Source organism: Westerdykella ornata (assembly GCF_010094085.1).
Source record: "Westerdykella ornata strain CBS 379.55 unplaced genomic scaffold EI97scaffold_75, whole genome shotgun sequence".
In the NCBI taxonomy this organism is placed as follows: domain Eukaryota; kingdom Fungi; phylum Ascomycota; class Dothideomycetes; order Pleosporales; family Sporormiaceae; genus Westerdykella; species Westerdykella ornata.
This window is the reverse complement of record NW_022986925.1, coordinates 1-16566: the sequence shown is the minus strand read 5'-3', so window position 1 is coordinate 16566 and position 16566 is coordinate 1. Positions and strand designations below refer to the sequence as shown.

At 53.2% G+C, this 16566-nt stretch overlaps 7 protein-coding genes across 7 annotated transcripts; 4 read left to right on the top strand and 3 right to left on the bottom strand.

Annotated features, from left to right (window-relative positions):
- Nucleotides 1-472: 472 nt before the first annotated feature.
- On the bottom strand, nt 473-3091 carry EI97DRAFT_471346 (uncharacterized protein). Its single transcript, XM_033801830.1, has 3 exons — nt 1728-3091; nt 905-1678; nt 473-846 (listed from the first exon to the last, which is right to left on the bottom strand). Exons 1-3 carry the CDS (start codon nt 2824-2826, stop codon nt 779-781), a joined length of 1941 nt encoding a protein of 646 aa, XP_033648791.1. The 5' UTR covers nt 2827-3091; the 3' UTR covers nt 473-778.
- Nucleotides 3092-3535: 444 nt separating this feature from the next.
- On the bottom strand, nt 3536-4462 carry EI97DRAFT_388336 (EF-hand; the record flags this gene model as incomplete). Its single annotated transcript, XM_033796180.1, has 4 exons — nt 3536-3715; nt 3768-4063; nt 4112-4228; nt 4294-4462. 4 exons carry the CDS (start codon nt 4460-4462, stop codon nt 3536-3538), a joined length of 762 nt encoding a protein of 253 aa, XP_033648790.1.
- Nucleotides 4463-5656: 1194 nt separating this feature from the next.
- On the top strand, nt 5657-6589 carry EI97DRAFT_388332 (uncharacterized protein; the record flags this gene model as incomplete). The annotated part of the gene is made up of 2 exons (XM_033796178.1): nt 5657-5804; nt 5862-6589. 2 exons carry the CDS (start codon nt 5657-5659, stop codon nt 6587-6589), a joined length of 876 nt encoding a protein of 291 aa, XP_033648789.1.
- A 602-nt stretch (nt 6590-7191) lies between these two features.
- Nucleotides 7192-9285, bottom strand: EI97DRAFT_438016 (uncharacterized protein). The gene has a single exon (XM_033799466.1). It carries the CDS (start codon nt 9054-9056, stop codon nt 7335-7337), a length of 1722 nt encoding a protein of 573 aa, XP_033648788.1. The 5' UTR covers nt 9057-9285; the 3' UTR covers nt 7192-7334.
- Nucleotides 9286-9990: 705 nt separating this feature from the next.
- On the top strand, nt 9991-12805 carry EI97DRAFT_438015 (uncharacterized protein). Its single transcript, XM_033799465.1, has 2 exons — nt 9991-11692; nt 11749-12805. The coding sequence occupies exons 1-2, from the start codon at nt 10338-10340 to the stop codon at nt 12374-12376; spliced, it is 1983 nt and encodes a 660-aa protein (XP_033648787.1). The 5' UTR covers nt 9991-10337; the 3' UTR covers nt 12377-12805.
- A 58-nt stretch (nt 12806-12863) lies between these two features.
- EI97DRAFT_303070 (uncharacterized protein) lies at nt 12864-13499 on the top strand. Its single transcript, XM_033794542.1, has one exon. The coding sequence runs from the start codon at nt 13113-13115 to the stop codon at nt 13434-13436; it is 324 nt and encodes a 107-aa protein (XP_033648786.1). The 5' UTR covers nt 12864-13112; the 3' UTR covers nt 13437-13499.
- A 1551-nt stretch (nt 13500-15050) lies between these two features.
- Nucleotides 15051-15221, top strand: EI97DRAFT_388335 (uncharacterized protein; the record flags this gene model as incomplete). Its single annotated transcript, XM_033796179.1, has 1 exon — nt 15051-15221. One exon carries the CDS (start codon nt 15051-15053, stop codon nt 15219-15221), a length of 171 nt encoding a protein of 56 aa, XP_033648785.1.
- Between the last annotated feature and the right edge of the window lie 1345 nt (nt 15222-16566).

Below are 16566 nucleotides of genomic sequence, written 5' to 3'. Positions count from 1 at the left end.
GCTCAAGAATAACGGATTCTTCGATCTTTGTGAGCTTCTTTGAATTAGGTGTGCAGTCACATCGTGAAGGGATTCCGGCACATCGTCGACGAAGGGTAGTTTCAGGAGCACCGTATGCCCTTGCAGCTGGTTTAACCTTTTGAAATTGGCCTTGTGCAATAGCAGATTGGGCAAGGAATACTCGACTCTCATTTAAAAGTAATTGGGAGGAAGTTGGTTGATCCATCGCATGTTGAAGGTAGTAACGCGTGTGGTCGCGCGATGCGCGCCGCTCGCTTGTCCGCGCCGCTCGCTTGTCCGCGCCGCTCGCTTATCAAGTACGTTATATATAGTTATTAAGATTATATCTAGAGTATATAGCTAAATTGCCTTTACTCTAATACTAGCTATTCTAAATAAAAAAAATTACCTAGCTAAGCCCTCTAAGGAAGTAAGTAAGCTAGCTAGAATATTAGAAGTAGAAAACTATAGGGTAATATTTAGATTTTATATTATTCTGTAGACTGTAGCTATAAATACGCTACTAAGATGCTAATATAAATGCTTCATCCCTCTGCGACTACCAACAGATATGTAACATTGCCAAAGGACAAGCAAGCTCCTGTTGAGTTGTCCCTTGCCTCTTCTCGAGGAGAACAAGAGCCAACAAAAGCCGGATAAACGGATTGCGGAGGGAGAAACCCAGCGGAAAAAGATTCTTCTGCCGTAAACGAACCCGAGCGAGTATCGAAATTTTACACCACCAGTAGCAGAGACTCGGCGGAATTCGTGCAGTCGCTTAATCAACCTTAATTGACCGATAGATTTTGAGCACAAACATCCAGCTGGCAAAGAAGCCAATGGTACCTGTCAAAACGTCAGCTACTGCTCTTTGAGCTAGCCTTATCAGCACAAGGTGTCTTACCCGTCAAAAAGAAGAACAACAGACTCAACAAAGCGCTATACCCCAAATAAAGAATGCCACTCGTCCAACTTGCAAAGCTCACCATTTTGAGCCAGTACAACAAGGCGCTGGCAAACACGTAGAAGGCGCTTGCTCCCGCAGTGAAGAAACTACGCCACTGCCAGTGGTAGTCCTCTGCGCAGAGCAGGAAGTAAATCATCAGGACCGTCACGGCGGCACTCGTTATGATCATCAGTCCGAAACAGATGAACAGGAAGCCGAACATGTAGTAAACCTTTGAGAACCAAATCGAGTTCATGATGTAGTAAATCTCGACGAAGATGGCGCCGAAGGGCAGGATACCAGCAAGGAGCATGGAGGGAATAGGTCGCAGGTAACCTCCTGACGGAGGGATCTGGCGGGGGATTTGGTTGGTGCGAACAGGAGTGCCGATGACGGGCTGCTTAAACCCAATCCAGGAGCCTGCAAAACTGAGTGGGACACTAATGACGAACCAGATTATGACTAGGATGAGCATTGTGGTGAAAGGTACCGCGCCCGAGGCCCCACGGGCCCAGACGAAGAGATTCAGCAGGAAGAAAACGGCAAAGACAAAGCCAGGGAGGGCGACAGGGGTATAGAAGAAGTTCTGCTTCCAGGATTCACCGTGAAAGAACTTGTAGACTCTGGCGGAGATGTAGCCGCCGACGAAGCCAAAGAGTGTGTAGAAGATGATTATGACGGTGCCGAGCGCTCCACGGTTACTGGGAGACAGGAAGCCAAGGAGCGCAAAGACTACGAATGTTAGTCAATCCATTGGGATCATTCCAGTTGAACCACTCACCAATCGTCAGACCTGCCATCATGAAGAGCTGGGCACCATTGCCGATCATGACGGACAGGAGGAGGGGATTCTTGGGCGGGCGGAAGACGTCGCCGTGGACAAGCTTCCAGCCAGAATCCTCTTGCACACCTTCTTCAACCGACCCGTTTGCGCCAAAATCCTCAAGCGTAAACTGCTCGAGACGGTTGTACCTGGCGATGTCCTTCTTAAGCGTACGCACCAGGATGGTGCTGACCATCCCAATCAGGAAGACGACAATGACGGCAGAGTTGATCAGAGAGAACCAGTGGATCTTCGCATCGTACACATGGAGATACTTGTCCCAGCGAGTTGCGAACGGGGTCGGGCTCAATCTCCAAAAGACGCTATAGGTGAAGGTAACCTTTGTGTCTGCAACCACGCTAAGGACAACTGGATGCTCGGGATCGCCGCACTGCCACGACCCATCATCTTGGAGCGCCGCACCTGTAGTAGAGAATGGATCCACAAGCACACCAACTACTCGGAACTGGTTGGGTCCCGCCTCGTGGTAGTCGATCCAGATATCATAGTGGTTGTGCAACATGGCCTGCTCGCCGTCCACCGTCCCAAGCGCAAAACCGGGGCTGTAGAACACCTGACCCGAGCCCTCCTCCTGGAGCAGTTGGGCTGCTGGCAACCCATCTATTAACCAATTGATGTCATAGCCCATGTATATTTTTGAATTTACGAAGTTCGCGTCCTCTGGTGTGAAGACCTGGTCTGTGCAAAGCGCCTTACACGACTCGTTTACGGCCATCTTCAGTTCGAAGGGGCTCGTCTGTATACGATCCCCAAACAGTATGCTCCCTAGGCTCTCGCGGATGTACTGTGGTCCCCCTTCGGGTTTACAAAAGTGGAGATTGTCATAGTAGTAGTCGAAAGAGAAGACGGAACGAAGCTTGGGATCATTGTTGGAATCGGCGGGGGTGATACGGTCGACGTGGAGTGGGACGTGATCCCCGGTCTTGTAGGACGTCGGTGCTACACCGGGGAAGTAGAATGCTGAGGTAGGTGAGGCAGTCAGAGCAAGAAACGCAGCAAGGAGACTGCTCCCCCGTGATATGTCGAGGCGCCGCATGGTGCGTATGTGTAAAGGGGTGCGCCGAGAGCGCCGGGCGTTGCTGGCAATCAGTCACCGCAATGCGGTCGAGGAATCAGGGCAGTGTCGCCTTCTCGTGGAAATTCCTGGACGTCCGGTAGGGCCGCTCGCCTCTGCCGAGTTCTGTGGAGCGGGTTTTGCGGAATAGGGAGGGCACGCGCGACGCAGAAGTGCGCAGCGCTAGAGGAGGATTATGGTGGTTCAGGTCAATTTGAGAGAGGAATGAGAGAAAGACTGTCTGGGCTACAGGATAGCTGTCCAAAGCTTAGTCGTACACCTTTGCGAAGCCACACCACTGGGTCGCCAAGCGCTTATGTCATCGTACATGGATCGACAAGGTAACCTCGTCGGGTATGCCAGAGTATACAGTCTCGTCATCACCACTTTCCACAAGCATGTTAAATAGTACTCATTCCTCTATTGTCGACTGCGATACCGGCGTCAAGGAACGACCTGCCCGAGTAGGCTATATCCAGCTGGACGTTCGTCGCAGCCAGAAAGCATTCAGCATTCCGTTTATACATCAATGGTGGTGTCCGTCCCGTACGCCGAAGCGATATATCAGACTTCACCAGCCGCACGCCGCGAGGCACGCAGAACAAAACCCGTTCGAAATGCACCGTTGATATCAAGGCGACAGGGGATATAATGGAGACAAGGTAGAGGCAAATGTCTGCCAGGTACGGCATCAAACGAGGCCGTCATAGAGAGAGAGCGCCGAGACAATGGTCTCGTCGCGCTTGGAGCCCTCCTTGAATTCGGCCATGTCGAGGCTGCCGTTCTCGTCCTTGTCCATCATCCTGAAGATCTTGCGCACGCGCTTCTCGGGGGTATCTTCGTCTTCTGGCAGCTTGACCATGGAGCCAACCTGCGAAGTCATTAGCGGATTCACGAGTAGGCATGAGTTGGGCTACGCCCACCATCTTGTATATCGCTTCGACAATAGCCAGCATCTCCTCGTAGCTGATCTTCCCATCGCCATCGATATCATAGAGCTGGAAGGCCCAATCGAGCTTGTCCTCCATCTTGCCTCGGCTCGTAACACTCAGGGCGCAGATGAACTCCTTGAAGTCAATGGTGCCTGATTTATCCGCGTCGAATACGTTGAAGACGTAATCTGCAAATGATGACGGGTCGCCGAAGGGGAAGAACTGCTTGTAGATCTTTTGGAACTCCTCCTTGGTGAGCATGCCAGAGGGGCAGTCCTTCAAGAAACCTGCCTCGGGTCAGCCCGCGTCTGCATCCCACGGCCAGCCATGCGTACCCTTGTACCACTGCTGCAGCTCCTTCTTGTCGAAATGGGTCGCTTTCTGGAGATCGGCCAGCTCCTGCTGGGAAAGCTTGCTCTGGCTGTGGTAGTGTACAGTCAGCGTCTCGTCCTCTATACAAATGCGGTCGACATGCGGCCCCGCGGCCAACTCTTCGGCAAAGGTCCTGGCTGTCGACGTTGGCAGTAGTGTCCGTAGCCAGGTTCATTGTAGGTTGGTACATGTTGATGGTGTAGCGGCGCGGACTTGAGCGGAGGGTGCTCGCCCGCAAGCAGAGGGACGGCGTGCGATCCAAACGGTTTGCGCTCTGAAGAGTTTCCCTGGGAGCGGTATGTTTTGTTCTCCATGCTCATGGCGGGCACAGCGGATCGGATGCAGGTAGCGCCGGCGTGGAAGCGAGGAAGGGGTGAGTGCACAGGTCGTTGCCATGATTCCGAGGTTTGCTCCTGGCCGGTACGTGTCGGCGGAGTGAATGCAGGTGGGCGGCGCTTTGGGGCTCGCGCAAAGTAGAAGGGGCCAGCGCGCTGGGAGAGGTGGGGCGCATAGATGGTGGTGGCCGAGGGGAGTGTGCACACTTACGATTTACCCATGATTGAGGGCGGGTCTTGGCCGAAGCGCACCGGAAGCCGTAAATGTGTAGCAGGCGTGAGTGCGTAGCGAAAGACGAGGTGGAGGTGGTGGAGGGCAGCGCGCAGGTAGTTGCGGAGGGAGGCAGCGGCCTTGAGGTGGCGGGACTCGGTTCTGTTTCTTCGGGGTGGTAGAGGGTGGAGGGGTGGGCGAGGCGCAGCACGCGGTCCGCGATCTATAGATGGCAGATGGGGTGAAGGGCGGGCAGGCCGCAGACGGATGGGCAAATGCTGTCGAGAGACGGGTACGAGGGTGAGGTGCCAGGAGGAAGTCGTGGAGGAGCGTATGTACAAGTATAGCTGGAGATGGAATGGGCGGGCAAGGAGGTCTGGGCAGAAAGAGGTGTCTTGGGGGAAGCAGCTCTGAAGCCGCCCGCGTGCGGCAGCGTTGCGACGCTTACTTAGTCTAGCGGCAAGAGAGTACAAGTACCTACTCTGTACAGTACGGAGTAGAGGACCAGTATTTCCGTCTACTTGTAGTACACGACAGTGGGAGTGATGACTGCCAGACCACGGGTTAGCAGTTCCAAGAGTGCCGTGCTATTGGCGCCCATCGGATGGCCGAGTTAGCCAGCCCTATAGCCGTCTACATACATATATGTACATGTACGCTGCAAATGGAGCCATCAATTTCCCGCACCCGTGGACGAATCCGTCCGCCCGGTCACATGCACTTGAGTTATCATGTGCAGGTGGTGCGCTGGGTACACAGTACTGGAGGGAGTACCTAGATATGTATCCGTAGTGGCACCAGTTGACCAGTTCCAGCCTTTGGAAGTGTGAGCACTTGAGAACATCGAATGGTAGGGTCATGTGACCGAGAGCGTATGGTCCGTGCTCCCAACTTCTTTCAATGTTGCCGAGTCCCGCGCGTTGTCTGGTGGAAACCGTCCGCCGAGTTGACCGTACTGTGTAATGGATGCAGTCTTGCAGCCCAGGTTTGACGGCCTGGAGAAGGCCCTGACGACGCTCATCGACTCGATTGTCTCCTTCAACCCGTCCCCGCATGCCGCCGTCGACCTCGTAGCTGCCGACGATGCCCTGAGTGAGGCACTAGCACAGCGTAACCCTCTCCACCTTGCCCTTATCCCTCTCTGCGCAACGCTAACAATGCCCTCAGTCGAGAAGCACCAGGCGAATCATTCCCGCATCCTAGCTCTACGTGCAGAGGCCGATGCTCTTGAAGCACACCTCAAGGCTTCCGTCCGCACCCTAGCCCAACTGCGTCGCGAGATTCTGCGTCTGCCCATGTCCCAGTCAGCAGTGAATGCTCGACCAGTTTCCTCTGCCGAACTCCTCCAGTACGCCAAGCACATTTCTCAGCATACCGTCCCTCTCACCTATCGCGAGCACATCCCCAGAGGCACCTCGGAGGCGGAAGAGGTCAAGGAGAAGGGTAATGTCACGTCACCACTAGTTCCCGCGAATGGCCTTGGTACTCCCGCCGCACACGGCGGTCCCGCACCTGCCCCAACCGGCGATACTACTAAGGAGAATGCGCCAACCGCTTCTGTTACGGCTCAACAAGCAGAGTGGCTCAAAGACATGCGCGAGAAGGGGCTTTCGTGGGTACCCTGGCCCGACGACAGCAAGATCCGCTCGGGGAATCTCATGGCATGCCAACACCTGCTTGACCGAGGCAAGGATCCCTGGACGGAGAGCGCACCCACCAAGCAGGAAATGGATCATGTAGCCCGAGAGGAAGCTGAGGCTGCGGAAGCAGAAGCCAAAGGTCACGCCCAGGAAGCAGAGCCAGCAGAGAAACGAGACCACGCAGCGCATCCACCAAGGGTCGATCCCCAGCAAGTGGCGCAGTTCACTGGGTTCGATTTTGATGACGATGATTAGCGAGAAGAGAGCAGCTCTCCAAGAAATGTTAGAAGGCAGACCGGAAGGTAGGCCATTGCCAGCTAGCCCAAGACCCCACGCGATTTTTCTTCAGCCGTGCCTAAAAGAGCCAAGGAGTGTTGGGTCGTACTCAGGCGCCGGGCTTGATATCATGGCAAGCAGTGAACCCGAAGCAGCAGCACGTTGGCCATGGAAAGGAAGACAGTAGGCCAATGTGCAGGGGTTCATGTATCTGTAGGCCATTAGTCTGATGGAAGCTTTCGCTGTTCTTCCTGCTAATTAGGATGCCCCAGATGAAGCGTTGTAGAACCAGGTCGCCTGCTCCAGAAGGTCGATAAGTCCCTGAGAACGTGCCTAAGCTGGGGCCCATACGTCCGCCGAGGATCGGGAGCCTTCGGAGACGGCTCCTTTTGCCACAAGATCACACGACGGACACGGGCGTCCCTGGCTCAGAGGACTGACGAACTGGATGGTTGGAGGACAAGCGGCTATCTATCCTCACGAAAGATCGCCTTCGAAACCACTATTAGGACTAGTTCGAGCAGCTCCGAGACAGAACATCGGTCAAATCACTGTTAGATTTTGTAGGACTTTGCTTCCTCGAAAAGCTTAGTATTTGTCCTTCCCTGTCTCCTTTGTCAGGTGCATCCATATCCGCTCGCCAGGGTATCAAACTATTCAATGTCGATCCAACTTTAGCTCACAAGAAGACATACCATCGAATTAGCGAATCCGGAACCCCCTACTATGCCCCCGCTGGTCTTGCCCCAGAGAGTCTCACCACCGTTCCCCCTCCCATGCCCGGCCCAACCCCACCCTTTGCACCCTCCTTCCACCCAAACACTTCCTCCCCACTCCTAGTTTTAATCACCGCCCACACATTCGGAAACCCATTCTTGGCCGCCCCACCCGGCCTCCTCGCCCCCATGACCGCAAACTTGCTCAACTTGTGCGAAATGTACCCATTCAGAAACCCCTGCGTGATCAACGACGCACAAATCGCCTCCATCTCCATGATATCTGGACTATGCACGTACGGCACGACCCCTTCTACGCCGTCAAAGTCTTCATCCACATACTCGTACCCGTCCACCGCCGCCGCCGCCGATGGTGTGCTAAAATCCGCCAACGCGAGCGAAATATGTCGATTTCCCGGTCCTCCGGAATCCGCCTTTTCCATCGCAGGCGTCATATTCCGTGCGCGAGTCTCCAGGAGCCGGAACGCGGCGAGGACCGCGTGGAGATCCAGCGTCGGGGCGCTGCGATCGGTGTCGCCCTGTTTCCCCGTCAAGAGGAACACGCGGCGGAAGAGGCTGCGCCAGACAAAGATTTCGCAGTAGTTTGCCAGCTGGTAGAAGAGTCGATGGCGGGAGAGGAAGCGCGCGGATGGGTGCGACAGGTCGAGCGAGGTGATGCGGCGAAACAGTGCGAGGTCGCCGGTTCGGATGGCCTTGGCGAGGGGCTCAAAGTGTTCCCGCAGGCCGACGGCTTCCGGGCGCGTGTAGAGGGATGGCGAAGGGAGGCGGCCGAGGAGGAGGTTCGAGGCGATGAGGTAGATGAGGAGAAGGCGTCGCTGGGGGTTACAGGAGGAGACGGTGGGGCATTCGTCGTATGCGCGTTGCAGGGCGAGTTGCGCGGCGAAGAAGTGCGTACAGGCGAAGTGGTAGCGGCCTAGGTAGTAGAGGTAGGTCACGCGCTCGGACGCCGGGTAGATGTGGAGGGGCGGAGATGAGTTTTGGATGTTGTTGAAGATGGTCTGGCAGTTGTCGAGTTTCTGGCACTGGAACAAGATCCTCAGGCATATATTGGCCATTTTGTAGATGCCAATTTTCTTGCCGTCTGGTTTGCCCTGGGGAGTGATGCCTCGCGGTGCCGTGTTGCGGTCGTTGAGGCATGTGGTGAATGCATTGCGCAGGATGTTTGCCGCTTTCTCCGGCAACGATTCCGCACGGCCTTCGTCGGAGGAAGAGGCCGCCGAAACGATGTGGGCGATCAGTTCGGGCCGCTTGTCCAGGCCGATGGCGACGCGGGAGAAGACGTTGGCGTAGGCGATGACGGTGGGGAGGATCAGAATACCCTTTGTGGCGTGTTGAAGTGCCGAATTGGCTTTTTGTTGGAGATCGCTCAGGCGTTCGTAGGTCTCCAAGAGGTTCTCGACGTTGACGTCGCGAATAAAGGACATCCAGCAGGCGAGGAACGAGACCATGGGACTCCAGTTGGGGACGGGGCGCCCTTGCTCATCCTCGCCCTCTTCGGTCTCGGAGACATTGGCGCGGACGATGTGTTCGAGGTTCTCTTCCGATGAAGGGTTGTTTCGTGGATACTTCGTTTTTAGATGGGCAATCAACTGCTCGTATATTGGCGGGAATGGGGGCTCGATGACCAGGATGGATTGAAGCTGGTGGGCGTGGCGGCCCTGGATGGCCTTGTTGACCTCGAGGAGGAGTTGAGATTCGATGGTCGACATGACATGGTCAATCAATCATAACACTGTATTGAAGGATAATGAGAAACAGATATGCGTCGCATGCTTCGACCTCTTTCCTTTCGTCTGGCGAACGTCTCCTTGGATGAAGGGGCTTTGACAGGAGGAATGGGGTCAAGTCAAAATCTCTAGGAACCAACCATCATGGTATAATAGAACGGAATCCGGGATACTTGTTGATAGAATGTTCTGCCAGCACGAAGAAAGGTGGAGAGGCGTCATGGTCTGCAAACACACGACCCTGGTCTGTCTATCGGATGTTGTCCCCCCTAGTCCCCCCAAAGTTTAGCGCAACTTGGCAGATTCCAACCGTTCGCTTGGCACGCTCCACTCATCTCCCCGTCACCTGTTCTCGCGAACTTCCTGACACGCAGCTCCCTCTCGTTTTCCATTTTATTTGCACTTCTTTGAACTTTGATGTCTCCTATTGGCACGGACACAGCCTCTCTGCGGTCAAAACATCAAAAACATCAAAACATCAGATGCAAACATACGAGGGCGAAATTGCGATGTGTCGGTTGGTCAGCCTTGCACGGCGAGGAGCCTTGACAGTCCCAAACGCGGCAAATGCAGCCCAGCAGCTGTTGGTGAAACACACGAGCAGGAGGATGACTAGGAGATGGAAGAGGCAATCAGAGGCAGTAATAATTACCTAGGTCATATATGTATTTGATGACCTCTTGGTGGCTTCGCATGGTGAGGATGCCGTCTACGAAAATAGCTCGGGCTCATCAAGGCAGCGGGACAATTTGATGAAACAACCAATCACCGCGGGAGTGTGCCTGGGCCCAAGCGCGAGGACATGGGATGGCGAAATAAACAAGCTAGGCTACTCAGGTACTCAGGTTCACACACGTGACGGGCGAAGCAAGCGAAAGACGCTGTCGTGTTTCGTCGGGGTCCTCTTCTTCTCGCTGCCCTGCGCCCATTCTCCACCTCACCCTCCCTCTGCACCCTCACCCACTCCCTGCGTTTGCTTCACTCGCGACCCGGCTGTCGTTCGCCCTTCGTTCATCGACCTCAGCCGTCGCCATTCGCTCTTTTTGCAACCCATTCACTCCTTAATGTTCAGTGCTTAGGGTAGTTGACCTACATTCCACCCGCCCCTGAGCAGTCAGCCTGGGGACGTCGACACATTCCTTGCAACGCAGCCACTTGGAGGACGTCGAGCGTCATTCTACGTCTTCACCTTGCTTCTTCGCATTGACACCGTCTTTTCGGCATTTCCAGCACCACCTGCATTGCATCGGCCATCTTCCCAACATGGCCCATCATCCCGGACGTTTGCACCACCCCGTGCTGCGACAGCTCGAGCGCGACCCGGATGAGGAAGACACTTTCACAAAGGTTAAGGACCGTAACGGGGACGGCGTCAAGACGGTGGTTTCGGTGGTTATCAAGACGATGCCAAAGACCTTCGAAGGCGATGCCGTCTGGGTGACCCAGCCGCCAAAGACACTCATCGACCCAGCGGTTCGAGAACCCACTACGACTCGGCCTCCAGGTCCCGCAAAGCAAACTCCCAAGGGCGAAACCGACGATGCCATCGAAACATCGTCCAGGAAAACCGCATCGACGTTGATGGTTGCGACCTCGTCACCCACTCTTGCAGGGACTCTTCTAGCGGCTACAAACACTGCCCTGCTGCCTTCATCCACGTCCACAGGGGCTGCTCAGGCTGCTGAGTCTACCTCCGCCAGTAGTGGCATGTCTGGCGGTGCCAAAGCCGGTCTGGCCCTCGGCATTCTCGTCGCAATTGGCGCGCTCCTTGTCGGTGTGCTGTTCCTTTACCGCCGCAAGAAGAACAAGGTCGCAGAGCAAAAATCCATCGACGACGAGAAGTCGGCCATGCAAAATGCCTTCCCACCACCCATAGTCGAGCCTGCCCCTAGCATCCGCACCCAACGGACCATGTCTACCGCACCACGCCTCAGTCTTCGCCCCGTCACCCAGTTCTCGCCCACGTTCGCTGAAAACCGCAAGAGTGGAGGAAACCCATTGCCAGTCGCTGCCGCTGCAGTTCCGGCCTCTCACGCCCAGGATCAAGCACTCTCTCCTCAGCAACAGGGCAGTCCTTGGGAACGCCCCGGGGCTGCAAACGCCGCAGCAACTCCTCAGAATCCCTTCAACGACCCGGTATCCCGCTCGAATACCCCTCCTCAGAATCCCTTCGAATCGAGCCCCATCAGCGATGTGCCTCAGGAAAGCCATCCTTCTACTCCATCGGCTGCTCCCCAACCCGACGCTCCCGCTGGACCTCCACCAGATTTTCCCGATCCAGCGCCGGCGATAGTTGCTGCTACTGCAGCGGCTGCAGCTCCGGCCGTGGCTATGGCGGCCACTGGCCATCGGAATGATCTCCCGGCTCCTCCGCCCGTCAACGGCGGCATGGTCCCTCCCAGCCCGGCGTGGACTGATGACATTCCGGCCTCCCCCGGCCCAGCACCCACAGGTCCTCCACCGATCGCGGTGGCAGGTGGCTCCGCTCACGGCCCTGCCCCAGCTCCTCCCAACAATGTCCACCGCGTCCAACTCGACTTCAAGCCATCCATGCATGACGAACTTGAACTTCGTGCCGGCCAGTTGGTCCGCATGCTGCACGAATATGACGACGGATGGGTGAGTGGGATATTGTACCCTGTACCTCCAGCACTATCCAGGCTAACCTGCTACAGGCGCTCTGCATTCGCATGGACCGTTCGCAGCAAGGTGTTGTCCCTCGAACCTGCCTGTCCAAGCACCCCGTGAAGCCGCGCACTGGTCCGCCTCGTCAAGGCCCGCCAGGACCTCGTGCCCGTGGACCCCCTCTGGGCTCTCCAATGGGTCCAGGAGGAGTTCCCGGACCCCTGACTCCCTCGAGCAGACCGAGCTCTCCTCACCCGCCATCTCTCTCCCCGGCCAACGGTCGCATGTCCCCCGCTCCACGCTCCATGTCTCCAGGTCCGCGTAACATGCCCCCCGGTCCTCGTTCCACAAGCCCCGGCCCTCGGAACATGCCTCCTGGACCTCCGCGCTCCATGAGCCCAGGGCCGCGTAACATGCCCCCGAACATGGTCGCTGGGCGTGCCAGATCCAACAGCACCGCACCATACGCCGGACCTCCTCGTTCCATGTCCCCTGGCCCTTATGGTGGTGGACCCCAGCACCACATGCCACCTCCCCAGATGGGACGCCCACGCTCAAACTCGGCCAGCCAGGTGATGGCACGGCGCGCGTCTCCTCCCGGTCCCAGCCCCATGAACCCTAATGTCAACTTGTCATCCATCCCAGCTAGGAAGCCAGTGCCTGGTCAGGCTCTGTGATGAATCAGGGTGTGGTTTTGCTTGGACTATCGTTGCCAAGTGCCTCCCGCTGAGCGAGATTCTTTGACTGAACATGTTCCCTTCTCTGACCAAATCTTTTTCTAACCTGATCTCTGGTTCCGCCAGGTGCATCGTGGACTAGCCTTTCAGGCCAAGCTGAGCAAGCCCTGCCCTGGCGAGCTTGACGTCAGCATCTTTTTGTTTATATCACATGAATCCCCAGCCTTTGGTTCTTCCCTCCTCGAAGATGAACAATGTTTCGCTGCGAGGAATTTGACTTGTTTCGTTAATGTGTTGATGGAATGGGTATGTGGAGCTTGTCATGGGTGGAAGATTGGGCGGTTTCCTAGTCTGTATGTGGAAGTGATATGGTGATGTATGTGCGTGGAGCGTTGTGTGCAGGTTTATAGTTGACAGTTTGGGTCCTCACTTGGGAGGGGGTATCAGTTCAAGCCTCTATGATTGGAACAAGCCAATGTGTGCACCCTGTGACGTACCGTGTTCTGTAAAGGGGTACGATGGCTCCTTCACTAGTGTAGGGTAGTTTGGCGAAGACTCCTCATGTGATTGCACGATAACCATAGGTCCCCTCGATTCGACGGCTCTGGCGAGGCTGCGGCTTTGGAGAGTGCGGATGGGGGAACCATCATGGTGGTAATCGGGCCAGGCGCCAAAGCAAAGCAACACAAGGAACCATACTCGACGTTTGAATGGTCTAAACATTCGCGGATGATGTATGAGACGACCACTCCGGAGGACGAGGAAGCAGAGAAGCCCACTTACAGAAACGTTCGTGCTTTCGTCGCTCTTGGCTAGAGGAAGTTATCATTCTGGTGTCCCCTCTGTCTTGGGCGATTCGGAAGGGAATGTGCGCTCAAAAAAGCACTTTAAAGAGGCGCATGGGGAAGCTTTCAAGTATTCCGCGTTGCTGAGTGAGACGCGGGTGATGGAGAAGGATGGATTTGAAACCACTGGTGAGAAGGACGGATTTTTGAAACAACTGGAGAGCCGTGGAGGCACCAGCGTTCATGCACTTCGTAAAGGAAGGCAGTTGGGTTAGACTCGAAACGTGTTGTAGTACAGTAAAACCCCGCAATAGGGAAACTGACGGTTGCTGTCAAATCTTACCCTATTCCCGAAGGTTTCCCTATACTGTATATGCTTATATAATCCAATTTCATTGGTTATCAGGCCCTGTAAGCTTAGGAAGGCAATCTTACCGCTAAATGCGGCATCACCAGTGCTAAATATGGCTAGTTAGGAGCTTCAGGAATAAGGAAATATACCGTGTTTCTTCGCGTAACGCAACATGATGCACACTTTCTCACATTTACCCCTCAATTTACTGAGCGATAACTCCACCAATATGGCCCCAATTGATGATGCGATTGCAGCATTGGGATCGCTGAAGCTTGAAGAAAAAGTTAATTTGTCTCAAGTTGCAAGAGCCTACAGCGTTGATCGTTCTACTTTGTCTAAAAGATGGAGGGGTGTTCAGGGCTCTATTGACCAGAAGAATCAGGACCAACAGCTACTCAACCCAAGGCAAGAGAAGGAGTTGTTAAAATATATATCTGACCTGATACAGAGAGGGCTTCCACCTACTAGGGAGATGATACGCTCATTTGCTGAAGATATATCGGGAAAATATGCCGGAAAGTCATGGGCTGATCATTTTGTGAAGAGACATGAGGAAGCACTACTATCTACCTAGGTAACAGGAATGGATGCCTCAAGGAAGAAGGCTGATTCGGAAGTCAGATATACTCAATATTTCAAGTTAATGTAATAGAAAATCGAGGAATACAATGTTGATCCTAGGCATATCTACAATATGGATGAGAAAGGTTTCCTAATTGGTATCCTTTCAAAACAGAAGCATATCTTTTCTCGACAGCTATATGAAGAAGGAAGGATTAAGCAGATGATCCAGGACAGAAACTGTGAATGGATAACGATACTTGCCTGTATCTGTGCTGATGGTTCTACTCTCTCTCCAGCCCTGATCTATCAGGCTGCAAGTGGCAATATCCAAGATACTTGGTTATAAGACTTTGACCCCTCAATTCATCAATGTTTCTTCACCTCGTCATCTACTGGATGGATAAACAATCAACTAGGGCTTCAGTGGCTGGAGAAGGTCTTTGATAGGGAGACAAAGATGAAGGCTAGGTGTTCCTGGCACCTACTTATCCTTGATGGCCACAGCTCTCATATCTCCAAGGATTTTCTCAACTTCTGTGATGAGAATAGGATTCTGCTAGCCATATATCCCTCTCATTCAACCCACAGCCTCCAATCCTTAGATATCTGCATGTTCAAGCCCCTGAGTATATTCTATAGTAAAAGGCTTGCTGATTTCATGTTTAGATGCCAAGGCCTCTTAGCTATCATGAAAAGGGACTTCTTCCAGTTATTCTACCTTGCTTGGGACTATACTTTCACTGAGAAACTGGTTCTCAAGGCCTTTAGTTGTACTAGCCTTCATCCCTTTAATCCAGCTACTATCCTTGATCAATTCAAGAAAAAGGAGGAAAGGTCATCCATTGGTGATTTAGGAAGCTTAGTTCTAAGTGCTAATGACTGGAGGAAGATAGAGAGACTAGTTAGAAGTGTAATAGAAGAAGTTCATGATGAAAAGAGGAAGGAAGACCAGCAGAAACTCTCTCACAGTATGCATCATTTGGCAGTACAAGTCTCCCTCCTAAAAACAGAGAACAAGCACCTCAGAGAGGCCTTTATTAATGAAAAGAAGAAGAAGAAGCATGGTAAAGCCCTTATCTTCCCTGTTCCTCAGCAGAAGACTAGCGGAGCCACTTTCTATTCACCAAAGAAGATCCAGTAGGTATGTGAGCTAGCAGCAGCAAGGGAAGTGGAAAGGGGGGCTAAAAAGGGGCCTAATTCACGGAAGAAAGTTACTAAGACCTCCCAGAATGCTCCTATTCCACAGGTAAAGAAGGAACAGGTCACTGTTGCTAGAATAACTAGAAGCCGATCAGAAAGCAGCTATTTTAGCCAGATGTTACACCATCCAAATCAACCAGGGAAGCTTCCAAGTCGCTACCCAAAGATGCAGCTATCTCAATCGATAGTTCCTCAGGTGAATGGGAGGAGGAGGAGTCTTCTAATTTGGAGAAATCAGATGTACATTCTGCAGTCCCTACTCCAGCCTAGAGTCATCGCGATAGGCAACCAACACTGCCAACACGATATAGGCAGTAGCTATCTATCCTATTGATTCATCTATATCAATTTATTAAGCCTCTAAAAATTCAAGCCAATTCACTGTGTACAGCTATCTAGATAGCTTCAATTGTCATAGGTGCAAAACTCGGAAATCGTGTACCATGTGGGCCCATATACCACGTGAGGAAACACGGTATAGGTAGGGCTTAGGGAAAACCTGAAACCATGAGGTTTCTCTATTTCCCATACAAATTTCGATGGTGGTACGGAAATTTACCCTATGCTGATAGTTTACCTAATTCTAACACTTACCCAATAGCGAGGTTTTACTATATTTCCAAGTTACCATACATACCATACCAAAGGCATAGTACTGTGGTTGCTAGTATAAATAGTCAATGTAGGTCTAGAGATTGCAGAGGTGGTATATTATGCTTAGTAATTCATCTTATATGTATAGTTTTGTTATCTAACTAGAATAGAGAAGATAGCTTATCGAATAGGCTAGTACTTCATATGGCTGCCCTGAGCAGCTATCACTGTATCATACCTAGCCGACATGCTATCTATTAGAGCATCAAGATCCTCCTCAGAAATCGTATTCCATGCCTCCTGTACAGCTACCCTCAGTTCATCATAGGAAAATCTATAATCAGAACCCCATTTCCACTCAATATAGTCTTTCATCATGTACCAGACTGTCTCTATAGGATTAAGATCTGGGGAGTATACTAGCCAGTGAATAGGATAGATGCCACGCTCAGCAAACTCAGCCATGGTGATGCCTGCGGCATGCCCAGGAGCACCATCTTGCATCACCTGGAGCTCTGGATTGAGGCTCATCCATCCATGGATGATTGGAACAATGTAGGCGCAGTATGAGTACTTATTGATGGTACCCCAATCCTTCTCCCAAAAGATGCCTAGGCCTTTCTTATTACCATTAAAGTAACCCTAGAATATCCAACTGGACTTCCTAGAGTGTTTCTCTAGTATGCAGGTGG

What these genes read in the sequence shown, in the direction of transcription:
- EI97DRAFT_303070 (XM_033794542.1), top strand. Translation starts at nt 13,113, where the DNA reads ATGAGACGACCACTCCGGAGGACGAGGAAGCAGAGAAGCCCACTTACA.
- EI97DRAFT_471346 (XM_033801830.1), bottom strand. Translation starts at nt 2,826, where the DNA reads ATGCGGCGCCTCGACATATCACGGGGGAGCAGTCTCCTTGCTGCGTTT. An exon ending in GATGGCAGGTCTGACGATTG is followed by an intron (nt 1,679 to 1,727) that starts GTGAGTGGTTCA and finishes TAACATTCGTAG; the next exon opens with TCTTTGCGCTCCTTGGCTTC. An exon ending in GTTGTTCTTCTTTTTGACGG is followed by an intron (nt 847 to 904) that starts GTAAGACACCTT and finishes ACGTTTTGACAG; the next exon opens with GTACCATTGGCTTCTTTGCC.
- EI97DRAFT_438015 (XM_033799465.1), top strand. Translation starts at nt 10,338, where the DNA reads ATGGCCCATCATCCCGGACGTTTGCACCACCCCGTGCTGCGACAGCTC. An exon ending in CACGAATATGACGACGGATG is followed by an intron (nt 11,693 to 11,748) that starts GGTGAGTGGGAT and finishes TAACCTGCTACA; the next exon opens with GGCGCTCTGCATTCGCATGG.
- EI97DRAFT_438016 (XM_033799466.1), bottom strand. Translation starts at nt 9,056, where the DNA reads ATGTCGACCATCGAATCTCAACTCCTCCTCGAGGTCAACAAGGCCATC.